Below are 27776 nucleotides of genomic sequence, written 5' to 3'. Positions count from 1 at the left end.
ATTAAAGGGAAAACCCCCAACAATTGTTTAGGTTAGCATGGTTAATGAATCACTTTAGTACTTCACACTGCAATTAGTGCAATATATTCATATATATAGAGTTAATGGTTTAGTAAATAATAATACGTAATGATGTACAATTTCAGCTATCTGCAGGTGGATGACGGGACATCGTAAACCAGGGAAGGAACGTTGGACGACGAAGGAGACGATTACGTTTTGGTTCAAAAAGGCTCATATTTGTACATTTCTCCCGAAGGCATCAAAGTTACAGCCGACGAGGAAGGTTTCAAGATTGTTGAATCTAGCAACGACGTCCTAGCTATAGCGTGACCGAAAAGTTCATAGTCATATTATATCCATAGTATCATTATAACATTGTAGCAGGTTTAGTGCTCTCGTACTCATTTTTTATTGTTCATTATTATCTCTAATTGATAATGTAGTGGTAAAGTATAGATTGTCATAATGTAGAATCAACCACGTATATAAATTTGAGTGTACATGTAATTAAATATACAGAGTTATTTATTAAAACTTTGGAAGGTACAATAAAGATTTTAAAAAAATTATATTTTTCCTTACCTACCTAGGTATACTCGTATATCATAATTATATTAAACTACAATGTATGTAACTTATTTTGTTTAATTGTAACACTAAATATAAGGGTATTTTAAAATAGATTTTTACAATTTAGTATTTACATACTAATTAGGTACTTATAATAACTCGCTTTTAAATGGCACGTCTTTACTCTAATATATTCTGAATGCAACTAGAACATGTTAAATACAAAATACATGAATTATTGAACCAATAGTATGTTATTTTGTGCACACATGGGTTATAAAGTTTTGATTGTATGATTAAAGAAGATACTAACAGCAGACATACAATAATAAGTACAAATATAATTTTTGTTTTACTCCGTTTCTCTAGACTTATATGTTTGAAGATCATAAGATCTTGACTCAATAATAAACTGAGCGATTGTAAATATAGTTTTAGGAAGTTTATTGTTATAATCATCATTTAATCAACATTTAAATTGATAAATTGTAAACTCAGCCTCTCATTTTTTAGACATTAAAAATCGTACGTAGTGTAAACAATGATGTGAATTTTAGTTATAAGTACCTATATATCCAGATATATTGAAACTGTATGTCGCAGCTTTAAGGGGAGTCATGAATTTGGTAAGGATCTTAAGGAAGTATTGGCATGGAAGAAGAAAAAATAATAAACACCCATATATAATGAGAATTAATAGGTAAGGTAACAATTAATATCATATTTTAATCTAAACGCGAAACATTTCATTTCGGTGTTCTAAACATAATTACCGATATTATATATATTTTTACTGTCTGAATATTGATATATTTATAATATTAATATATATACTATAAAGTATAAATATACTATACTTGATACTCCAAAGTAATTACTAATTATATTATACTTAAATTTATGATCACGAGTTAACTCTAGAAAAGATTTTTTTTTATTTTCATTAATCTATGAAAATTACAATTATATACACTTTTAGGAATTGCATTTGCCTCCTTTTTTATTCTATTAAAGTTGTACCTAGGTATATAGTTGTGTAATTTTAAAATGGTTTCAAAAAAACCATTCAAACTATTCTTCATTTTCACAGAGGTATTCGATCATTATACCTCGGTTTTTTGGTGTTTTTATATTTTATTAAATTGTATTAAGTTAAGTATTTTTTGACTTAGTAGACGATAAGATACCCACATCATATTATTTCGTTGTCTGTAGATTAAATCAAGTTATACATTTTATGTGATTTTATTAGCTAAACCATACAATCAACCTTTTTCCAACATTATATTACAAGACTGAGTTTACTTTAATTAAAGTAATCCCAGACACAGTGACACATATCAATGTTTTGAAAAAATATTTTGATCGAAGGTATGAAGTTAAAAACAATTATTTAAAATGCTTAAATAATATGATTAGAAATGATTTGTTGGAAAAAAAATCTTATTAGTATGTACTACATAGCTACCTTTTTTAAATACCTAATTTATAAATATTTTAAAAAGTTTTTAAATAAATTGGTGTTTTACGTTAGGAAACTACTGTAATAATAATAATAATTTTCTTGATTTAAATGAAAAAATAAAATAGTTACCTATAGCCCGTTAATATTTTACATGCATTTTATTTCTTTTATTGTATAATATATCATTTATTTTTAAATGCTAATGACAAAATGCATACAATTGGGATATATAATCATAGGTGGAAATGGGGAGGGCTTAGCTACCCTCCCCCCCCAAAAAAAATATTATAATAGCCCCCCAACATTTTGTCAGGTTTCATGTGAAATGTGATTTTATTTAAATATAGTTTTTTTTAGTTAATTTAGCCCCCCACCCCCAGCAGTTTCTATGGATTTCCGCGTATGGATATATTATAATATTGTCGAGTATCTAATTAATATTGCATTTATCTATATTGATTAGTCAACAGAATTCTCCTCAATGCGATTTTGATAACGATTTTAACTTAACGTGTTATTTTAAAATATATTACCTGATAAGAAAAAATGTTTTGAAGAATTTGTATACTTCTATACAAATCGATTAAATGGTATTTTAATCGATGTAAAAATTATTATACCACAGTACCACACATATGCGTTGAAAACTGTAAGGAGCTTGTGTAATTTCTATAGACTGTTGTAATTTAAAACTATAGCCAAGAAGGCACTTCGTTTATTATATTCGGTCAAGTTTTTCTTTTGTTTTAACCAAAATTTTAATGTTTAAAATTTAAATTAAAATAATTGGGAAAACCTACAAAGTAAAATTATTAAAAACAAAAATTTGTATGCAAATCAGTTTTCGAAAAATTGGTTTTGGTTTTATGTTGTAAAATATTCACCTAATATTACTAAATACCTATATATAATAGGTATAATATATTATATATATAATTTCTAAAAATATTTTGGCCCTTTTTGTTCAATTTATAGATATTTAAAATGTTCGATTTTATATAAAGTTAATTTAGATTTACGATTTACCTTTGTATGATACAATGTTTTAATTTTGGTGAAAAAGCTTGATAAGTAAATAACAAGTTTCCTCATAAGTTTTTCTTACCATGATTAAGCTATTATATTGAAAATACATAGTCACAATTTTTTTGAACAAGCGTATTATTTAACACAACTAGGTACACAACCATTACTGCAGTGATCTACTCATTAATCAAGTGCACTCCATATAATTGCTACACGGGATATTTACTTTTTCGGCTTTTTGTTTATGTTGATACATAATTTATCCAATTAATAATAATTTTAACTAAACAGAAATTTGTACAGTGAAAATTTCCTGTTTATATATAAACAAACACGAGAACTTTAAATATCAAACACAAGGATTATGGATATTCCTATAGGAAAATTCATCAACCAATAAAAATAATCATTGAAAACAATTTAAAACTTGTTTTTATACATTATATGCATTATTCAGGTAGGATGAAATTTTAATAATTCTGATATTTATACTTATGTGTTTTTGGTTATAACTATGTATTGTGTATGTGTATGTATGTAACTAATGTACTATATGTGTATGTAACTAACTAAGTATTTTCAATATCAGTAGAAGTAAATAGTAATATTATAGGGCGGTGATGGACAAAATGTATGATAAATAGGTACGTATAAAATATAATTGCTTGTGTATTTAACTAAAAAACAAATTGCAAAATCTTCAAAATCTTTAAAATCTTCAAAATGTCTACAGTTTAAGCACGTATTATAAAAATAAGACACAATTTTCGATCATATTTTAATATAATAATTTGTTGTTGATGAATCAAATAACGATAATGCGCCCAAAAAGTATACATTATATTATATTCAATTTTCATGTTATACATCATCGAGCAATCTAACGAGACTAGCGGACACGTTGGGCGTACAATGTACATACCAATAACAATTACGAGCATTATATATTACTATATTAGGCTGTAATATTATATATTATACATTTATATTGTAATATAATTAGAAAGTTTTGGCGGCTTTTTCGTCTTACATTCAAAAAGCACACAACAATACAATATTGAACATACACAATTTATTTTAACCGTTTATCACTTTATGTTTATTATACGGGTGTAGAATAATATGAATAAACATAACAATTGTTATTAGTGATACTTATAAGCGGAATTTCAATAAAAAAAAGCGGGTATGTCGTGGATGTCGCTCTGCTGTACAGTAAGTTACAAGTGGGGTACTGCAATGGATGGAACTAAATTTAAATTCAAAGATATTATATCATTGTATACGAAAAACGATTCTGAGCGGAGATGGTTTATCTGTCTAGGATATATTATAGATTATTAAAAAATTTCTAATCTTAAATTTCAAAAGAAAAATTTTTATGAATTTTCTAGTTTAAAATAATTTGCGAATTTTCGTGATTTTTACGTATGTTGTCAAAATTAAAATTTGAATGCTAGTAAAAAAAATTAGGTATGAATATATATTTCTTTTATTTTTCAACTGCTATTGTAAAAATATTTTAGGAGCTTTGTATTAAATTTTCAAATCTTAGATATAAAAGGAAAATTTTTTATGAATTTCTATCTAAGATAATTTGAAGATTGCCGTAATTTTTACGTATTTAGTCAAAATTTGAATTTAAAAGCTTATAAAAAAAATTATGCCTATGTATTTTTAATATTTTTCAACTGCTATTGTTACAATGTCTTAGAAGCCTTGTATTAAATTTTCAAGCTTTTCTACCCACCAAATACATTTTTAACGATATTTATAGAAAAAAAAACTAAAAAAATTGAAAAATTTAAGTCAGTAAATGGCTCAAAACAAAACTAAATATTTTGAAAATTGTATCAAATATATAAAATAGCTATTTAAACATTTAGTAAAACTTTCAAGTATCTGCGGTCATTTGTTTTAGAGTTACACCAAAATAAGAAAATCGCTAAATGTGAAATCCAGTGAAAATCCAATGTTGTGTAAAAATTTAATTTCAAATGCTCATAAAAATTTAATTTGAATTTCCGGGGAATATTTTTTTTTGTGATAAAGATTGACAAACTTGTAAGGAATCTTGTATTAAATCTTCAAATCTTAGATTTAAAAATAAATTTTTTTTTAATTTCTAGCAAAAAGTTTATAAAATTTGCGAATTTTTGTGAATTTTACGTATTTTGTCAAAATTCAAACTTTGGATACTTATAAAAAAAATTGTGACCAAGAATTTATTTTATTTTTCAACTGCTATTGTAACAATATGTTAAGAGCCTTGTATTAAATTTTCAAGCTTTTCTAAAACACACATCATGGTAAAATCAATACATTCATCGCTCCGCTCAAAATCTAAAATTGTTTCATCTTTACAAAGCTAAAAATGCAATAAAATATTATGATTAAATATATTTTCAGTCCTATATTTTAAACTGTTGTGTTAAAAATATTATAAGGAGATTAAGATAGAGTAAATCCACTGGAAGTTTTGATCATGACTGGCCGTGTTTAAACGACAAATTAACCAAAAAAATTGAATCATATATAGAGTGGGTATTTTTGACGGGCAACAATGTTCACGGGGATCAGCTATAGTTAAATAATATACTTGTATTACATTATAGCGTACTAATCTATATTATATTCATCATTATTTTGAATCCTAATATTAAAAAAAAAAAAAATTAGAAATCTGCACATGTTGTATTGACAGTTGGAAGATACGTCTCATTACAGAAATCAGTCCCTAAAATATCCAAATTTTCGTACTACACACATAGTCCCAAATCAGTCTAATCTAAATTATACATAATAGTACCTATCAATTATTATTAATAATAATATGTATTTACAATCAATAATTTTGTTTAAATAAAGTAGAACTTCTATTTAACAAATGTAAAGGTTATTTAAAAAAATTTGTGAAATAGAAATAGTAATAATAATACATAATATCAGTAAATAAATAAAAATAAGTTTAAATTACCTATATTAAGTATGTAAATTATTATGGTTTTTTTTTTTTATTCTTTGTGATCGAAGAACTTACTGATATATCCTGTATTAATTTTAATATTGTTGTTTTACAATTTTATAGAATATTATTATAAAGGTTTAATGCGAACAACAAACTTTTAAATTCCGTACTACACACTGAACTTCTCGTACTACACAAAGAGTGTCGTACCACTACTACACACAATTTTAGGGACTGACAGAAATTATAATAATTGTGTCTTTTATGATCCAAGCTTCGTTTGTACGGTGTAATGGCGCCAACCGCCAAAGCGGTATGCCAGTATTCATTATTTCCTGTTATACCCATAGAAAAGAGATTATACCACAACTATCGTGGGAATTAGATGGATTACTGTCAGCTTAGTGGACTACAGTTTGCTGCACTGTAGTTTATGGTTTCCAATTTATGATAAGTACGGGTGCGAAGTCGCTAAGATGACAATAACAACCTTGGGTCGTTTCCAAGTTTCTCATTACTTTTGTTGAGAGCGAAAAAAACATCAGTGTTTTTAATAGACAGTACGACAAACGGATTGCGTAAAATGAACTTTTGGAGTTGACGGTATCGTCGGCGTTTGACAGTGTTATTCTTTGTTAGTCACATCGATAGCTCATCGTAGTACGTTTGTGTGTAAAAATCTATCAACAATGTCCACGCCAGCTAGGAGAAGATTGATGAGAGATTTCAAAAGGTAAAAACTTTATTCCGACCCCATCATCGGCGATTAAAACTAATCTCATTTCATTTACATGATTTGATCGTCCTATTTGTTATTAAAATCTATTGATATTAGATTGCAGGAAGATCCGCCGACTGGTGTAAGTGGAGCACCTACTGACAACAATATTATGATTTGGAATGCCGTTATATTTGGGTAAAACTATATCTACTGTATTGTTGACAAAGACAAACATTCCAACTTTAAATAATTTCTAGGCCACACGATACACCATTTGAAGATGGTACATTTAAATTAACTATTGAGTTTACTGAAGAATATCCAAATAAAGCACCAACAGTAAGATTTGTATCAAAAATGTTTCATCCAAATGTGTATGCAGATGGCGGTATATGCTTAGATATATTACAAAATAGATGGAGCCCTACATATGATGTGTCTGCCATACTAACTTCAATACAAGTACTTACTAATTAATTAAAAAACCTTAATTTAATTTACTAGGCACTTTTTTTTTGTCATAATATAATATATTAATAATAATAGATCGTATTTAAACTCATAACTTAAACAAATAGCATGATTCATATTAACGTTTGTATTGGTGAATACATGTAGTTATGAGAAAAGATAAGAAATTCCATAGTTAATTTAGGTAATAATAAAAATATAATAATCAACAATTATTTTTTTTTTTTATCTACACCCAATTAGTTATGATTAATAAATCATAACTATAAAGTTATGCCTAATAAAGTAGATATTTATTGTTTAACAGATCTTTCATATTTTGTTTCATTTTTATTATTTAGTCATTACTCAGTGATCCAAATCCAAATTCGCCAGCTAATTCAATGGCAGCTCAGTTATACAAGGAAAATCGACGGGAATACGAAAAAAGAGTGAAGGCTTGTGTAGAACAGAGTTTCATTGATTAATTTTTTTTTTTTTTTTGATGTGCTTAACATTTTCATCTTTAGTATTTATCAAATATGAAGAAAAATAAATATATTTATATAATATATGTATATGTATATGTATATGTATAATATGTATTTACATTTCCAAAAATTCAAGATTTTTATTTTATGAATTTCATTTTTCTTTTATTTGGTAAACCATTGTTATATTTTGTGGCTTAAAACTAACATTATGAATATAAATATATAATATAATTTAAAATAAAATGATTAAACATGTTTGAAATGATTAATCAATTAGAAACATTTAATGAATTGAGTTTAATTAATAGTTCTGCAATTCTATTTACTGACGATATGTCTAGTCATGATAGAACTGTAAGTATTATTCATTTAAGATTGTTTTTTACATAAGATTTTAGATTTTTTTGTTAATTAAGAACCAACTCTCATAGTGAGTATTAAAGATTATAGTTATTAACACTAATGATTAGTGACCATAATGATTTTTTAATTTTCAAAATAATTAGAATAAAACTTCTTTACCAGGTGATCTTTTTTTTGTTGAAGCTTAACACATTCTATGCCTCACCAATATTTCTAATTTAGTGCCACACGCACTGTATCTACTGATAGCATACGTGGGATTATAAAATATGTATATAAAAACGTGGTAAACAGAAACCGACTGAAAAGAATTTTTTGTTAATATTTTCTGAATAGCTGTGGCCAATTTATAGGCGTTTATTTTCAATATGCACTAGTAACCAGTGGCGGCATGGGAACAGATTACTTGGTCGGTTAAATAAAAAAGAGCCCCTAACATTTTGTTCAATATATTCAAAGGGGGCCCAGTCAGTGATCGCTGTCTCATTGACTTGGCCAGGCTGTCACTGCTAATGACAATCACGGATCGGCGGTGAATGTGTTAATTTTGGGATAAATTCAGATTGTGCCATTGTACTCAACTCGTTAAAATATGTAAGAAAAATCATAATTTGTGATAGTAGTACACTAGAGCATTGAGAGTACTTTTAATTAAAATTGCCAACTTTAAAAACTTTCAACAAGAAACTAAAGATAACCACAGATTTTCTTTTGCAAATCATTTTCAATTCATTTAAGTTTGATATTTAAGAAGTTTTATACCAAAATAAAACTTCCTATTTATTTAATATTAGCTTATACTTTCCCGTGTTGATGCAGATTACAGTTGCAATAAAATATAAATTATGGCTAGTGTATGTTAGGTTTAAACTTTTAATAGAATATTGTACACTTATTTAGTATTTCTATTCTCAGCATATGTGCACTGTTGCAAATTTATTATAATATTCTGTAGACATAAAAAATAACAGGTTTTAGGTTCTTTAAAACTTTATCAAAGGTCATAGATTAAATAATATGTTACAATCGATTTTAATTTGTGAATAGTATTTCATATTTCAAAATTTAATTTTTTTTTGAGATTTTATTGAATACTATAATAATATTAGATTTAACAATTTCCCAATATAATTTTGAATAGTAAAATACATCTAACTTATAACATTGATTATTTGAATATTTTATACTCAATTATTCTACAAAATTCAAAATACATACAATACCTAAGTTTTAATATAAAATATTTATTGTTTAGTCACGTGTATATTTATTACTTATATTAATCATTAATATTATTTGTTTTACACAATATATTTTAAAGTAAATACAATACTAAAACCGCTCTAAATTTTATTTTAAAAATAATAATTTAACGGAGTTATCAAATATCTTACAAGAAATAAGAATATAACATGAGCTTAAATTAAGTGAAAAAAATGAACCACTATAGCTCTGTACTTATGTGTGGAATTTATATTGTCTATGATTCTCGTGAAGTTTAAATATTTAAAAGAAAAAAATCATAAAATAATTTTTAAAACATTTTATACCCATGATCAATTTTGTTCTTGATTCACTTGATTACCAATATTAACTTGAAGTTCTTCATGATGTCTTTCTTTCTTTAAAAGTGTAATAGATATATCATTTTCAAAAACATCATTTGATATTTCCAAATTATACGTATTAACCTAATTTAAAAGAATTTTATTAATTAATTTAAAAGAAACTAAATAATTATCGATATAGATAGATACCATCATTAATAAAGATAAAAAATATCGTGCAACTTCTTCTTTGTCTAGTCCTCCAACTAATTCTTTAAATAATTTTTTTTCGCCTATAAATTCAAAACAGCTCAATATACGTGTTCCGTATTCATGTACATCAAATTCTGTTCTTTTTTCTTCTTCTTCTAAAATTGGACGCAAGTTATTATGCCATTCCTGTACTCTTTGTCTCATTTTCAGTTGTTCATTCATCTAAAGTAAATAAAAATAGTACAACATTTTTTTTGTTGTGTGAAAAATTCAATTTACCATTTCTATTTGATTTTGTTCATGTTTTTGCATATCTATTGCATTTCTCTGATATGATTGGAAATTTTCAATATTGGCATCTTCAATCGGTTCTTCATTATCTGGCTGGTCAACATCTCCAAATAAATCATTGTCGTCATGAATTGGACTGTCAAAGCCTATAAACCCTGGTTCATCTGCATCAGAATTCAAGAAATAAATTTTAATTTACAACTTTTAATTATGAATATCAACCATATGACATATATATCTGTAGAAGTCACTCGTTCATGAATAATTTATAAATTAAAATCATCATTTGATTTAGTATGAAATATAAGTCTTAAGTAGGTCTCAGAATAACAAACTAAACTTACTGTGAGAACTACCCAAGTTAGATTTACATACCAATTTTTAGGAATGCTTTCGATTTAAATGATCCAAGGAAGCAAGTGACCCTGCAGGGTAATACATGTGATATGGCTGGTATTCACAATAACCAAAAAGTACTAATATTTTATATTGTATTATTGAGAGTTTTATACGTCAAACCATTCTAATTCTGACTTTTGGTTATTAATATATAATATATTCATAAGTAAATACATGTAAGTAATTTTTACATTTTAGATTCTGAGCTGAGGAATAAATCTATTGGTCGAAAAAAACTTTTTGAGTATATACTTTCAATGTAAAAAAAATCCTAAATACTAACAATTTAAATATGTGGTAAATTAAAATTATATTTCAATTGTTTTGAGACAATATTTAAACAAATCGTTGTCATTCCCTCAAATATATTACTCTCTATCTTTTTTGTAATGGGCAATATTACCCTAAGATTACTTTAAAAAAATGTAAAAAATGATTCTGTGCAAATGTGTTTTGTCTATGTTGAGTGAGGGCCAGTGAGAGAAAACAAATAGTGCACTGACATCCTCTTAATATACAAATGATTATGTATTAGCTAAAATATAAATAACATAAAGAAGAACATAGGAAGCTATTAAATATTATAATAAGAAAGTATATGATTGAAAATTTAATACAATAATCAATCACTAATGAAATACTGATATCAAATCCAGAATGACATATTTTGTTATTTGAAAATCATATACATAACAATAGGAAACACTAGGCACTGAACTTATTTAGTATAAAGATTCTACCATAAATAATGATAAGAACAAAAATGTACTAAGAAAAATAACATAAATTAAACAATATACCACATTTCATAGAAAAATATCTTACAATTGATTTATTTAGCTCCAAGTCTGTAGGAATATCTACTCTTTTTGATTATCATTCCTGCTTATTAGAATAGCCAGAACTATAAAACTGGTAGGCAAATTAACAACTATAAATTCAATCAAAATTTTAAATGACACAGCAGGGTCAAGTTACACTAATAACGAAGAACAAAAACCAGGAAGTTCATTTGTTATAGATTCATGAACCTCGTCATTAAGTAGGTCACTGTAATGGATGATTTAAATTTGAAATCATTATATGCTTAAAATGATTTAATGCAAAGAAAGGGTCAGTCAATATTTCTAAAGATATTTTATAAATAATTTATTTCTATGTATAAGTAATTTATTTTACTAACTCATCTTGAACTTATTTTAACCAAAACAATGCATTTATATTATAATTATTCAAACATTATTTAATTTATCACTGTTATTAATTTAAAACTAGTGTGAACAGGTTCATTATATTAATAGATTAAAATTGATTTATGTATTTAGAAAATATAATTATGTATACTAAATTGGAAAGACTAATGAACAAAACAGAGCAGTATAAAAAATAATATGCAAATAATATATATTGCAAATAATATTATTTGAATTTCAATATAATATCTAAAATCATTATTTTTTATTTAAATATCTTAATGAGGAGTGTTTTTGGACGTTGAACAGGTATTTGATTGAGTTTAGCATCAATGGCTTTTCCGAAAAATTAAAGCGATTCTCCCCTTACCTAGTTATAAAATCACATTTTAAGCGGCCCATACACGATCAATATTATTGATCAATATTTACATCAATAAAAGTTTCAATTTTTTTTTGCACTCACACAATAAATATAAGGTATCTGGGGGTCAGCAAAACCTATAACATCAATAGAATACTAACTTATCAAACCAAAGCTCTAAGACAAATCACTAAAGCACTTTATCATGTTTCCAATCGCACACTCCCTCAAGACCTCTCCACACCCTTTGTTACAGACGTGGCTAAAATACACTACAAAAGATTTCATAACCGCCACTTAAACCACAGAAGCCCACTCATGCATGATATCTCTTCCTTGACTATCCTTAAAATCCTCCCAAACGGCTAAAGCACAAGTGGTATAGAAACCTACTGACAAACTAATTCAATCTTAATACCTAAACTTTTTTTTTTAATTGTAGTATCTTAACTGGAATGCTTCTACACTCTGTTATTTCTATCTATTTATTTTATTTTCATTTATTTTTTACTACTATTTAATATCTCAGTTGTTCTAATTTGTTCTTTTATGCAGCAAGTTGAATAAAACATTGTAAAAACAAATATATATTTGAATAGCGTAGAAATATGAACTTGAAAAGTATATAAATAACTAATGAAGAACCTTCTATTACATTTTCCCGCTGTTTGGGTAAACATAAAAATAATTAACATGTTAGACAAAAAACAAATTATAAACATTTTGACAATATAAATAGCTAAAAAAAAGCAAAAATATTTTGAAAATTATGTATTGCTAATATAAGTGATGACAATTTTGAATAACAATAGAATAACAAAACAGAACATACCACCGTTTTTCAATTTTTCTTCAATTTCTTTATCATGATCTAAGAATAATTTATAATATTATTAGTATTAATAATGTTGATAAAAAAATCTGATCATACATAAAAATAAAATTTTAACTTACAGTCAAATCGTTCTTTTTCTTCCTCTAAAAAATTAAAGGAAAACATTATATTAATATAATTTTAAAAGGAATATAAATGAAATATTTTCAAAATTTACCTATAGTGCGTTTTTTTTTAAGTTTAACAATTTCAGATCTTTGAACTTCCAGTGCATCATGAATAAGTTGTCTAAAGGCAGTATCAGCATACAAACCAGATTTTAATCTAAACATTTGACAAGTTAATTCTGCTACAGTGTATGTTGGTAACCATATTCCACCATCCTAAAAATTTTTCACATAAAAAAAAAATAGAGTGTAACCAGATCTACTTAAGATAGCTATTGTTACAAGTGGGCTTTTTAAGAATGCTATGTGCTATTGTTAAATATATTTATTTTTTTGTATCTAGGGTACAGAAAATGTTACAATATTGTCATATTTATGGCATTTTTATTTACCTGATTATCTAATTTATCTTGTAAAATTATGTATACTACAATACAATTTTATTGAGAAAGAATTTACTTGAAAAAATCTCAATAAAAAAATACAAGAAATAAGACATATATATTATATACTCAATACTCATAAGCTTCACATGGTCAAATTAGTAAAACAGTCTCACAGAAGACTTATGATTCAGTGAATGTGATACCAGGGCCACGTTGAATATTTAATCGGCACCGGATACCAATTAAATCATTCACCACCTCTTGGGCAAATTTTAGGGAGATATATTTCGGTATTTATTCCCCTCCCCCAGTGAAAATATAAAATATTCATTTTAATATAATTACTTAAAAATGTTATGAAACAGAAATAATTTAATGAAGCCTAACCTAACCTTAATGAAAAAAAATAAACTACCGTAACAATAGGGGAAAATGTTCATCAAACAATTTGGCATTAGTTACTTTTATTAGTAAAATGAACAAATTAACTATATACTACAAAAAATATTGGTAAGATAAATGTATAAATACTTCTTTCTTTGATCCTTTTTTTTTTACACAAGGTTTGTCAACAAAATTATTATCTTTAGCATTTAAAACTGGATCCCATGCATCATCATTAACTTGAGGAATTTGACTAACATTTAATACATTTTCTGGGCTGTAAAATAATATAAAAATTAGCATAAATTTGTAAGTATACTCAAAAGTATTTGATTTACTTTGGTAACATTGCATTAGCAACACAAATTTCATCATTAACAGTTTGATCAAAAATTATTGGGTCGGGAGTACTTGGTAATATTTCATCAATTTCATCAACTTCCATTAAATTCATTGGCAGCTAAATAATTATAATTATTCAGTTAAAAAACATCTCGGTTAAGCTATTATATTAATAATAATAATAATATACTGGGTCAGTGCTTTTTCGATAATTGAGAGGATTTGCAGATTTTGGATCTTCATTAGTGGGACAATCAAATTCCTCATTTACAGCTAAATCACGATTTAAAGGAAAATTTATCCTTAAAAAAATAATTATAGTTAAAAAAAAATACAACCTACATACTTTATTATTTTCTGTAATACTCTTACATATAGTCATATTTCTTTCCAATATTATCTCCATTTCCAATATAAATATAAGGCAATATTTTACTGTACTTATTATCAACTTTTATATTAGCATTTAGTACAATTCTTTGAACAGGTGGTTTTTTACTCAAATTAATTACTTTGCAATCAAAAATTTTCACTGTGAAATAATTTACAAGTTTATATTATTTATTGAATATTAGACAATAGTTACACTTGAGGTCAATATTATAGTAAATATACTTACATGTTCCAAAAATATGCTCTTTAATTGGTTCAAAAGAAGAATAAAATTTTACTTTTTTTTCTTTTTTCTTTTTTTTATTTCCTACATCATTTTCTGCATCAAAATCTACATCAATATTTTCATTTATTCTACTGTTATAACAAATCAATATTTAATATTATTAACATTTTAAATTTAAATATACAATAGTCGAATCATAATAATAATAAAATATTATTATCTGCACCAACTATAATTTACAAACTACAATTTATTTAAAAAAAAAAATAACTAATAAATCCAAACCTAAATTACTAGTAATAAGGAGAAATTATTAATTTACCATTATACAATATTGATCAAGAATTAAAAAACAGTTATATGTATGCTAGGTGCTTGGGTGCTACCTGGCCACTTGGCCACTTGGCTGTCCTTAAAGAGACAGCACAATAAGGTAAAAATTTCTTTAAAAGAAAAGGATAATTAAATGTTATCTAGTAAAATAAAATGCCGAGAAATTGATTAAAAAATCATATTTTTAATTTCATTTTGAGAATAGTTGTAATACAATTTAAGATTTCAAAAGTAGATAATCTATATACATATATATATGTAGAAATGGATTTCTGTGTCTGTTTGTCCTTTATGCATTCCTAAACGGCTTGATCGATTGTGATGAAATTTAATACAGATATATAAGACCTATGGGCAGAAGATAGGCTAAGCTAAAGAGCCCCGGGAGGTGCTCAAACAGACATTTTGAGATTTATGATGGAAATTATTGTTCATAGATGATTGCTTTAGTGATAGTTGCAATTAGAATGAAAGAAATCATTATCCTTAAATTTGTTATTATTTGTTTCCATGGCACGTGTGTCTATGACATTACAAGTTTTTATTGATATTTTGTATTTTTTGTTATAATAACACCATTTCTATGCAGTTATGACTTCCAAAAAAAAAAAGATTGATTGGTACTTCTACGCCTCAAGCGTAAAAGAAAATGGCAATATGAGTTTAGAAACAATCGAACAAAGAAATGCAAGATTGGGAATCAATATGAAATATAAGAGTATACATCTACAAAATGATGCATTAGTTGGTTATGCAAAACAATTGCTGGAAATGGGGAATGATAAACTAGCTATTGATAAATCAATACAATACAGCATCACATTCCCAACTAATTTCTATAAAATAACAACAACAACCAATGAGTTAAAATTAACTAAGTTTTCCCAAATCTACCACAAAATTACGGAAGGCGACTCATTGCATGGGCTATATTGGCAGCCGAAAATTATGATGTATATACAATCAATAAAACCATTCTAAACAAAATTCCAGGCAACACAATAACGTACCAGTCCATCACCATAATGAATCAAGACAAGTTGTCAATTATCCCACTTGATTTGTCAGACATGCTACCGCACGTTCTAATATTGAAATTTAGCGTGCCCATCATTCTTCAACAAAATTTCAATTCATCACGACACTGTAAAGGTACCAGGCTTTCAGTGAAAAAGTTTATGAACAACATTATCGAAGCTACAATTTTAAACCAAATTAGTTTAAAGGCGAAGATTTACTATTGTCACACATCCCATGCAATGATTCCAACAGATATGCCTTTTGAATTCAAACGTCTGCAGTTTTTGGTGCGACTCACCTTTGAAATGACCATCAACAAAACACAAGGACAAATGCTACAAGCGTATGAACTGAATTTAGAAAATCCATGCTTCTCATATGGACAGCTGTATGTGACATGCTCACACATCGAAAATCTGATTTATTTGTGTACACACCAAAAGAAAGAACAAAAAATATTGTGTATCCAAATGCATTTCAATAAATATCATTCAATTGAATACTTGATAGACTTTTCTCGATAAAACAAATAAAATACAATAGTAATAAACTAAATTGATGATCAGTGTAAGATTATTACTTAGTATATTTTAACCATTATCTATCTATGTGTATAAAAAACTACTGCTAGCATGTAACAAATTTAGCACACAGTTTGAGACATTTAAGAAGTAGACTTTTTAACAGGCTACGAAGCTAGTAAATAATATAAATTATAATTATACTGTATAATCCTCAAGCCAGCCAATTAGGAATTGGAGAGAAAATAAACCTATGATTAGAGAACGAACTTAAATAATATAAAAAACTAAAATATGTTCTAAAACAATACGACTTAACGCCCATCAAAAAATGCACTAAAAATGCCTTGAAAACATTTGGAGTCAGAGCTTATATGATCGGTAAAAACATAATAAATATTTATCTAAATTTTTTTAGAATGAATCTGCACTTTTATTGAATTTTATCCATTACTGTATAAAATTAATTAAAACCATAAAAGTGTACTAAAAATGTAAAAAATGCTCTAAAAATGTAAGTCTTAACACGTTGACTGCCATGCAGCTGCCGGCGGCCTCAAGAATATTTATCATGGGTACGCCATAGACATTTTTCAGTATCATTATAAATTTGTATTTGTATATGTATATACTATTGAATTTGAAAAAAAAAAATGTTAAAATTATGTTTATTGCATAAAAAAAATTGCAATTATTCCCACTACGCCACAGCATATTTCAATATCATTATTGTAGCGCCACGGAAAAGTTAATAATATAAATCCAAATTAATTTACGGCAGCCCGCGGCTGTTTGGCCTCCTACAAATGATATGGTGCGGCAGCCGGCGGTCTAAAAATTATCAATACATAATTATTATTATACAGACGCCGGCGGCCGCATGGCAGTCAACATATTAAAAATGCAAAATAAAGGTTACATTTTTTAATTTCTTAATGTATGAAATTAACTTTGAGCTTGGAAAACAATGTTTTTGGACATTCAGAAAAAAATGCAATTTGCATTCAAATCTGTTCCCTATCTATGATATTAAGTTAGTCGGAACAGAGAGTTAGACAAAGTAGTAAAAGTGAGATAAAAACTCACTAAGCTCGGAATTTTCCAATAAGTTTCATCATGACATCAATTAATTCATCAACTCTTTTTTGATAAATTAGTATGACATTTTGAATCATTAATGCTGCTTCCACAAATACTAAGGAACCGCTATCAGTAGATAATCTCAAGTGGTTCAAAAATGAATCGAGTTCCTAAAATAAAAAAATACATTACTAGAGACCTAAATGTGAAATATTATTTTCCTTGTATTGAGGTTTATAATTACTTTGATAAGATCATATTGAAGAGGTTCACATTGTTTTTTTTTTGTGAGTGATTCGATAGGCCGTAATAAATTTTTAAATGCTTCATCAAAGTCACTATCATCTTGATATTTACGTACAGATATTTCCGCTGAAAATACAAATATTTATACTGGAGGTTTCATTAACACAAATTTCATATCATATAAAAGTACCATTTGATTCATTTTTTGAAAGATCGAACATTGTGGTATATTGTAGATGTTATCTTGAAGAATAAAAATATATATAGTACAATTCTGAAATTTAAAATATTATTAGAAATTATTGGTAATTATCATTATATTAATTATTTTATTATTAATAAAAACCTTAAATATAATAATAAATCAAAAAATAATACTATACAAACACATTACTCATCTGGGTTCTGTGGATATTGTTCTATTTTAGAAGATAAAATAATTTACAGCTGTCTCTAAAAATAGCTCTATTTACTACTTCATTAAGTGTTTTATAATTTAATATTGATACAAAATTCCAAAATCAAACAATTTTTTATAATTACATCATGCCAAAGATGATACTTGTTTACTAAAAAATATTCAATAATACACAATTCAAAACTATAATAAGCAAAAAATGACTTTATGCCTTAACTTTTCACTTCCATTTGTAAAATAGGTCTAAAACAATCTTCACCAATTCCCAACCAAATTTAAATAACATGTTTAGTTGTTAATATAATATATATACATTTTCTACTAATACACCATTATGTAACTTATAATTAATAAGTTTTTCTTCAGAAAAATTCATGCCTTAACATTTTTAGATTTTTATTTATATAATATACATATATATTTTATCAATTCTAACTTTAAAACCTAATAATTTCTGAGCTCTAATAATACTAAAAGTAAATTTAAAGTAGACACTGTTTATATTGTATTAAAAATTATAATAAAAGAAATAGCATCATTCTAGTTGTATAAGTTTATTTATTTATTTTTATTACAATTATAGGTTAGCATATATTTTTAATTTTACAGAAAATATTTTTAAGCCATTGAATATTATTAACTAGGTATGTATAAGTATTAATACATAATAACATAGGAATATGAATTCAATTAATTAATAAATCACCAATGACATTTTAATATGGTAGCAATTTTTTCTAAAAATGATACATGATTGGCATATAATTTCAGATTTCTATCTAAATCCACCCATTTCACTCCAACTGCATCATCTCCAGCATGAAGTTTTAACTTTCCTACATGATCTCCTTTCTCATCGTGAAAAAGAGTTGCAATGGTTTCCATCCAAGCATTATCTGTGTTTCTAGGATCATCAACATATCCACAAAAAACTTCTACGCCATCATTAAATATCTTCTCCATTTCTTTTTCTATTTTAATAACATCTTCTTCAGATTTATGCAGCAAGTCCATAGCTTCTTCCATGAATTCTCTTTTCAAGGTAGTTGAAATTACTTCTCCAGAATCAACCATACCACCAGGTAATGCCCATTCACTGGAATCTTTTCTTTGAATAGCAACAAACTGAAGAATAGGTTTATGACTGTTTTTATTAAATACATGTTCATTTTTGAATTTTTTCCAACGAGTAACAATTGGATCTGCGGCATGATTTGGGCCCCAACGACCAAGAATTCCACGGCCAATTACACCAGTTCGGCCACATGGGTTCAAGGGATAGCCATTTTTAATTTCATACATTCCAGTCAAACTAATTCTATTAACATAACCATCAATGGAATTCCAAATGGGTTGGAAGTCAGATTCATTCAAATCTGGATCAGCCCATGGTTGACCAACAATACATTTTGATGTATACAATGTTGGATTATACATGAGATATGGGGAATGCCAACTAACTTTATCATCTGGTACTTGAAATCGAACAATTTTTCCATCTGTGTTAGGATAAATGTTGTTTCTACATTTATAGTGATACATGATTTTGGCGAGCATTTAGTTTTCTTCTATATAGTAACAATAAAAACAAATAACTCATGTTGGAGTATTAGTTTATTTAGTTCACTTATTTATTTTAGTATGTATAAGAATGTAAATACTATAATATATAAAAATATATGTGTCCTGTTTGTTTTTAAGCTTAAATACTTTAGGGCTCAGGTAAGTACAATAAAATGCAGATGATAACCAGTTCAAAATCTAATCTATATGTAATTCAGTCAATGTATATTAGTTTTTAACAGTTGTGAAATGATATTATATACATTTAAAAAAAGGTGGGTAAGTCGTGGATGTCGCTCTGCTGTACAGTAGGTTACAAGTGAGTTACTGTAATGGATGGAATTATATTGAATCCAATGATATTATATCATTGTATACAAAAAACGATTCTGAGAGAAGACGGTTTATCTGTCTAGAATATATTATAGATTATTAAAAATAAATTTTCAAATCTTAGATATAAAAGGAAAATTTTTTATGAATTTCTAGCTTAAAATAATTTGTGAATTTTCATGATTTTTACATAAAATGTCAAAACTTAAACTTTGAATGTTTATAAAAAAAATTGTGACCATGTATTTCTTTTATTTTTCAACTGGTATTGTAAAAAAATGTTAAGAGCCTTGTATTAAATTTTCAAATCTTAGAATTAAAAAGAAAAACTTAAATAAATTTCTATCTAAGATAATTTGAACATTGCCGTAATTTTTACGTATTTAGTCAAAATTTGAATTTAAATGCTTATAAAAAAAAAATTGTGCATATGTATTTTTAATATTTTTTAACTGCTATTTTAACAATGTGTTAGAATCCTTGTATTAAATTTTCAAGCTTTTCTACCGAACACATACATTTTTGTCGAAATTTATAGAAAAAAAAACTAAAAAAGTTGAAAAATTAAGTTACTAAACAGCTCAAAACAAATCTAAATATTTTGAAAATGTAATCAAATATATGAAATGCCTATATAAACATTCAGTTAAAATCTCAAGTATCTGCGGTCATTTGTTTAAGAGTTACACCAAAATAAGGAAATCGCTAAAAGTGAAAATCCAATGTTGTAAAAATTTAAATTTCAAATGCTCATAAAAATTTAATTTGAATTTCCGGTGGACTTTTTATTTGTGATAAGGATTGAAAAACTTGTAAGGAATCTAGTATTAAATTTTTAAATCTTAGATTTAAAAAGAAATTTTTTTATGAATTTCTAGCTTAAAATAATTTGTGAACTTTCATGATTTTTACGTATTTTGTCAAAATTCAAACTTTGAATGCTTATTAAAAAAAATTGTGACTATGAATTTATTTTATTTTTCAATTGCTATTGTAAAAATATATGTTAAGAGCCTTGTATTAAATTTTCAAGCTTTTCTGCCTAATAAATAAATTTTTATCAATATTAATTAAAAAAAAACTAATAATGATCGAAAATTTCAAATGCCTATGAATAGTTCAACTTAAGAAGAAAATTTTTGAAAATTGCACGGTGGATAGAATATACTTATATAAACATTCGGTGAAAATTTCATGTATCTATGGTCATTTGTTTTAAAATTACATCAAAAACCAAAATCGATTTTGTCGAAAAATGAGTGTGCGTAAAATTTCCCGTTTTTCCCTTAATTTTTAGTTTGTGTATTCCGATTATTTACAAAAAAATTTAGAATACTTTTGACCACCAAAGTACCAACTAGATTCACTTTCTGATCGAACGAGGTACTGAAGTCAAAAATCGAAGCATTTTTACTGCCCCAAAACGTGATGACAGACACAAAAAAAAAATAAAAATAAAAACACACATCATAGTAAAATCAATACATTCATCCCTCCGCTCAGAATCTAAAATGGAAAAACACATGTAATATAAGAAATTTAAGTTAAAACCATTGTGATTAAAGCTAAGTTACTAACTGAATTGTGATCTTTATTTTATTTACTAGTTTAAGTATTGAAACTATGGCTAAAATTATGAAAGAATGAATTATGAAAAAAAAATATACTCAACTATATATTTTATCTATAATTGTATTTAATTGACTATAAAATATTTTAACCTTAGAACCTAGTTATTTATAGAACATTATTACTTATCATATATTTAAATTAACTATTAACTCTACAGTGGGAACATTTTTCTTTATCATCTTTTGTAACTACTACTACTACAAACTGAACCAATGATAAATTAGAATAGACATGAACTTTGGTCTTTGATGATTTATAACATATTATGTATACAATTAATATATTTTTACAAAGATTATATTAATGACATTTTTATTTTTACTAAAAGTATTATATTATAGATATACCGTATACAACTTTAACTATAACACGTTAAGAATAAATAATAAAATAAAATATTACCCATACATTTTAAGTAATATAAAAAAATGAGTGTTCAACTAAAAATTGGCAATGAAAATATTCCAATCAACATAATATGGTTACGAGACAATTGCAGGTAAAAGTTGAATTTTTTTTGTTTTAAGTAGAAATAAAAACTAATTCTTAAAAATGTTATAAACCTACTTATATCATATTTTTTCAGGTGTTCGGAATGTTATGATCATAATAATAATAATAGAAGAATAACTACTCAACAATTCATTAACACAATTAATATTCAAATCGAAAATTATATACAGGCAGATGATAATTTATTCATTGGGTGTTAGATTATATATATATATATATATATACATATATATTATTTTAAAAAGTATCTTGATAAAGTTTAAACCACATTATGTGCATATTTTATTAATCACAGGGTCTGATGGTCATAAATCTGTATATCATACTAAATGGGTGATTGACACATGGACAGGAAATAAAATAAAAATTGAATCAAACTTTTGTTTTGGTGAAGAACTTAAAAAACTATGTTCAAAAGTATCTTATAATGATCTAACTTTAAAAGAAGGTCAGAAAGAATTGATAAAATCAATTTTAAAATATGGTGTAGGAGTTATAACAAATGCAAGTAAATATTATAATTAAATTTTATTTTAATAATAGTTAATTGGTGACCTGTATTGTTTATGTACAAAATAATTTAATGAAAAAATAAGATATTTAGTTAAATATTATTCTCCTAAAATAATGATAGGATTCATACAAAATTGAAAATCACAAGTATGTTTTTAATTAGTAAATAAAATGTATAATTTATTAAGATATTAAATTTTTTTTTAATTCATACATTGATTTAGTTTATTTGCTTATTATTTTTATAGTTATTCATTAGTGTTTTTAAATATTTTTCAAAGCTGATTAACTGATTGTTTTATAATGTTTAAAGTTATTCATTTATTATAACAGAATTTTATAGTGAAGGATTGATAGGTAAACATAATTAATTTTCTCTTAATCAAATAATTTTAAGGGCTACCTCAAAATATGTGGTCTACCTGTTTTTGCGTACTACCTAACTATAAATATGAGTATAGTATGCGGTCTACCAATTTCATGTGTTATACCTACCTATAGTAGGGAGTCGCGCATCATTGTTATTTATTATTTTATTACCTACTAATTTAATATATTATGTTTTATCACTTTTATCTTATTTTTTCATAATGATATATATTTTATCATATAGCAGCTAATAACATGTTAGTCGTTATAATGTCGTTTATGGTGAAACAACTTTTTTTAAATTTTAACTGAAAATTTTTTTTAACTTAAAATGCTTGTAAAAGAATTTTATAAAATTTTTTCAACTGAGGCCTCGAGTGTTAAATACCTGCAAGATTATGGTCTGTTACCTTGTCCGAAACAATTCGAGTATGGATGGATTTCCCGTGCCTCATTAGCGACGGGTCGTACCGTACCACATCATTATTATTATTATGATTATTTAATATTTGTTAATATTTTTATTTATACCACACATGCCTATCCGTGCTGGTCTCTGAAATACTACAATTTAGTATAATAACCACGTCTATTCTGGTAGACCGCATTTTCAGTGGTAGATCGCATATTGGGAGACAACTTTTGCGGTATACCGCATATTGGGAGACAGCCATTTTAAGAAATATTAATGTACACCTACTAAATAGGCTAATAGCTAATATTAAACATTTATCATGTACATTCGTAACATATTTTTTTTAGGAAAGCCCAAGACGGCACAATCAAAAATTTTAAATTAAGAAGAAGAATAAATTTATATAAAGACAGTAAAAATTACTAATAAATATAATAATTACAATTTCTATTGCTATATTATATTAATTAAATATCATATATTCATATTAACATTGCTGGCATGGTCACTCTGCCCTCCCCCCACAGCTATGCACTAAATGGCACGATTAATGAGTATATTTAATTGATTTATTTTTTTTTTTTTTTTTTTACCTTACTAAATTATAAAAAATTTAAAAAGAAAACTTAATAGATAAATAGTACCATATCCATGATTTTATTACTAAGGGGGAAATGTGGATATTATAATAAGTGATATCAATCTGTATGAATACATCTTTGTATTAAATACTGAGATTTTCAGAGGGTCACATAGTTCTATATCAAATATTGTAGAAATATTTTCTGACTATGATAATATTATGAGTACTCATTAGTAATTATCATTGACTTATGATTACTTTAGAACACTTAGAAACACACTACCATTTTTTAAATGTATTATATTCATTCAGGTAGAACCAACATTGGAAGCTACAGAAAAAGTAGTTAGGTTCATAGCAAGACCACAAGAAACAATATTTGGAACAATGTGGACAGTTGGAAAAAATGAAAATCATAAGGATCCAGCATATTTAAATGTTCCATTAATAGTACACAATGATAGTACATATTTCAATGAAAGTACTGGGTAAAAATATAGAATGAATAATCTTAATATTGATGACTTAGATTTTTCTAATTTATATAAAATAAGTACCTAATTTCATATTTCAGTCTTCAAGTATTTCATATGTTGGAAAGGGGCATTAACTGTAAAGGAGGTTTAAGTACTTTAGTTGATGGGTTTAAAGTAGCAGAAATACTAAAAAAGGAAAATCCATTACATTTTAAAAATCTTACCGAAATTGAAATAGAATCTGAATATATAGAACCGGGTTTTCACTATAAATGTACAGGACCAGTTATAAAAATTGATTCTAAAACAAAAGAAGTATATCAAATAAGGTAAATATTCTATTTTTTATTTAATATTATATAATTGAGCAACAATAATGACGGAGGTGTTAAAAAAACAGATTCAATATATACGATCGTAGCGCACTACCACCATCTCGAGTAGATGAGTTTTACAAAAGTTATGCTCATTTAATAGAAATATCAGAGAGAGAAGAGATGTATTGGAACCATTGTTTGCAGCCGGGAACTGTAGTGATTTATAACAATTGGAGAATGTTACATGGCAGAACATCTTTTACAGGGAAACGGATTTTTGGAGGATGTTATATATCAATGACTGAATTTTTAAGCAAAGCAAGGACATTAAAAATAATATCATAATATTTATCACAACATAATGTAGTCAAATTATTTAGGAATAATACTGTTAAGAGGATATAATACTAGCATTTGTTGTCTTTGTCTTACAAATGCATAACAATACACATTTAAACTCAGCAGATTGTGTAGTGTATAGCTTTGTTAGTTGAAAAATCAGTGTGAATCAATCTTTTATGAAACTTGATAATGAGAACAGTATCTGTGTTTGTAAATGAGTTAATAACCATAAACAATAATTAAGTTTTTAGGTGAGGTAAGAGCATTTTTAATTTGTTTTATATTATAAACATGAAACTTGCTAAAAAGCTGAAGTACCGTAAAAATACATAGATAATGTTCTTACTCTCAAGTTTCATAAGAATATGAGATGTCGATTCACATTAATTTTTAAAGTAACAAAGATACACATGATCTGTTGAATGTAAATTTGTCATGTTATTCACTTGTAAGACAGAGACAACAATTGCCAAAGTTAGTCTTATATTGTGTAACTTGTAGCTTGTAAGTAAATATTAAAATATTGGTACTTACAATATTATTAATGTAGTTATATCAGAAAATGTAGAATTATGACAATATAATAAACAATAATTTAACTTCTGAAAACTTGTTATTATAAATGTTTGTGAATATACTACCTATTACCACAGAACAATTACTTAACAACTATTACTTTATTTTAACTAAAAGCATTGATTATATATACTATTACTATTACTTTTTATAATCAATGCTAAAAGCTATTTTTTAGCGGTAAAAAGTCATTATCAATATTATAATTTATCAATAAGTAAAATAATAATAAAAAAAATTGTGAATACCTTGTTATCATTAATTGATGAAATTTACGATGCGAGATATTTAATAATATTTTGATCGTAATTAAACTTTAAAAGTTAAAAGTTAATTTTAGATCAAGATTCAAAACGGTTATTTAAAATTGTCAATTACATAGAACTAGAAGCCTAGAAACAGCTACTTCAGCACAAGCGTGAAGCGGCCGAGCGTATCTCATTATTTTAACATCATATTGTGTGATTGGTCCAAACATTGATAAACATATTTTTGATGATACCAACTAGTTTATATTATAGTATTTACTTCAATATTTAATTATATCCAAGTTGAATAAATAATTTAATTTATAATTTAATTAAATAATTTAATAATTTAATTTATAATTTATAATTTAATTTAATAATTTAATCAATAAAATACAAAATACATTTTTCTAAACCTGTTTGACATACACTCGAAAGTCGAAATAATATCCTTTTTAATTTTTGTACTAGGTTATGTGATTCTATTGATTCTAAGACTACTCAAAAAATCATTTAAAAGCTATTTTTTACATGAATCCGTTGAACACATGTTACATATGTTGTCTTCGTCTTACAAATTTAAAACATAGTAACACTGTTTTGCGCGGGAAAGAACTGAGAGGCTATAGAGATAACCGAGAAATACAATTTCCACCACATAAAGAGGAGAATTTTGGCTGTGAATTATTGTTTTTATTTTTCAATATCGGAGCTGCAACAAAAGTCATTCAAGTTTTGAAAAACACAGTGATAGTGGATTTTGAAACAATAAGAACTTTTTTCGTTTAAGAAATATTACAGATTAATTACAGATTTAATCTATTCTGTGGTTCTATCTCGCGCAAAAGAGTTTTTGGTATATTGTAATTAATTGTACATTTGTAGGACGACGACAACACATGCGGGTGTAACCTGCACAGATAACTATTATATATTAAATAATAATATAAAAACTCATATTTTCGGGAATGATATTATTATTAGTATTTTTAATCTCAACGAGTTAGTGGAATCAAAATTTACCTATCTCACTTACTTTTTATGTTCTTACTTCTTGTTAATAAATTATGTAAAAATCGAGAAAAAAATTGGTATTATTTCATATATGATTTTTTCAATTATGTCCTATTATTATAGAATTCTGATAATGCAAATAAATAATAATAAACACATTGCGTTTTGTCAGTTTGTCACGGTAGGTCGGTAGCATATGCCATATTGTAATAGTCAAAATTCAAAGTGAAATAAATATTTTCATAGTTGCACGATAATGTATTGAAACATTTGAAACCTTACCTACATCATATGCATAAGCGTACATCCAGTGCTAAAATCTTTAACCACAAAGTGACTATAGTGGTAGACTTTGTTCTCCACACATCACCTATACGGCTACACTTACCATTTCAAAAAATTACTACATTACTACACAAAAATTTTCAAATTAATGAATCTGATTTTCGATATAGCCTATAACC

The 27776-nt window shown here is 26.0% G+C and overlaps 4 protein-coding genes across 10 annotated transcripts; 2 read left to right on the top strand and 2 right to left on the bottom strand.

Annotated features, from left to right (window-relative positions):
- Positions 1–6507: 6507 nt before the first annotated feature.
- On the top strand, positions 6508–7984 carry Ubc6 (ubiquitin conjugating enzyme 6). Its single transcript, XM_089226634.1, has 4 exons — positions 6508–6765; positions 6868–6948; positions 7011–7215; positions 7566–7984. The coding sequence occupies exons 1-4, from the start codon at positions 6722–6724 to the stop codon at positions 7689–7691; spliced, it is 456 nt and encodes a 151-aa protein (XP_089082760.1). The 5' UTR covers positions 6508–6721; the 3' UTR covers positions 7692–7984.
- Positions 7985–9303: 1319 nt separating this feature from the next.
- Positions 9304–26440, bottom strand: LOC149055952 (uncharacterized). Of its 4 annotated transcripts, XM_089226625.1 has the most exons (16): positions 26009–26073; positions 25040–25116; positions 18191–18274; positions 17999–18126; positions 17761–17924; positions 14801–14931; positions 14554–14713; positions 14372–14483; positions 14178–14299; positions 13987–14116; positions 13120–13285; positions 13022–13045; positions 12900–12938; positions 10100–10275; positions 9818–10042; positions 9304–9751 (listed from the first exon to the last, which is right to left on the bottom strand). In XM_089226625.1, exons 3-16 carry the CDS (start codon positions 18219–18221, stop codon positions 9617–9619), a joined length of 1743 nt encoding a protein of 580 aa, XP_089082751.1. In that variant the 5' UTR covers positions 18222–18274; positions 25040–25116; positions 26009–26073; the 3' UTR covers positions 9304–9616. The 4 variants fall into 4 exon arrangements, with proteins under 4 accessions (XP_089082751.1, XP_089082753.1, XP_089082752.1 ...); XM_089226627.1 differs by lacking the exons at positions 25040–25116; positions 26009–26073 and adding an exon at positions 26299–26440; XM_089226626.1 differs by lacking the exon at positions 25040–25116 and having other exon boundaries at positions 26009–26150.
- LOC107167227 (ADP-ribose pyrophosphatase) lies at positions 18957–26435 on the bottom strand. Of its 3 annotated transcripts, XM_089226631.1 has the most exons (3): positions 26009–26070; positions 25040–25116; positions 18957–19986 (listed from the first exon to the last, which is right to left on the bottom strand). In XM_089226631.1, the coding sequence occupies exon 3, from the start codon at positions 19973–19975 to the stop codon at positions 19121–19123; it is 855 nt and encodes a 284-aa protein (XP_089082757.1). In that variant the 5' UTR covers positions 19976–19986; positions 25040–25116; positions 26009–26070; the 3' UTR covers positions 18957–19120. The 3 variants fall into 3 exon arrangements, with proteins under 3 accessions (XP_089082757.1, XP_089082759.1, XP_089082758.1); XM_089226633.1 differs by lacking the exons at positions 25040–25116; positions 26009–26070 and adding an exon at positions 26299–26435; XM_089226632.1 differs by lacking the exon at positions 25040–25116 and having other exon boundaries at positions 26009–26150.
- Positions 22257–26083, top strand: Tmlh (Trimethyllysine hydroxylase). 2 transcript variants are annotated; one of them, XM_089226630.1, is made up of 6 exons: positions 22257–22445; positions 22533–22654; positions 22755–22967; positions 24656–24827; positions 24914–25144; positions 25216–26083. In XM_089226630.1, exons 1-6 carry the CDS (start codon positions 22375–22377, stop codon positions 25475–25477), a joined length of 1071 nt encoding a protein of 356 aa, XP_089082756.1. In that variant the 5' UTR covers positions 22257–22374; the 3' UTR covers positions 25478–26083. The 2 variants fall into 2 exon arrangements, with proteins under 2 accessions (XP_089082756.1, XP_089082755.1); XM_089226629.1 differs by having other exon boundaries at positions 22260–22445; positions 22755–22963; positions 24652–24827.
- Positions 26441–27776: the final 1336 nt, after the last annotated feature.

This window comes from Diuraphis noxia, unplaced genomic scaffold (assembly GCF_037042655.1).
Source record: "Diuraphis noxia isolate RWA-SAM2 unplaced genomic scaffold, SU_Dnox_SAM2 contig0004, whole genome shotgun sequence".
NCBI lineage: Eukaryota > Metazoa > Arthropoda > Insecta > Hemiptera > Aphididae > Diuraphis > Diuraphis noxia.
Note: the sequence above shows the minus strand (reverse complement) of the source record. Positions and strands in the feature narration are given on the sequence as shown.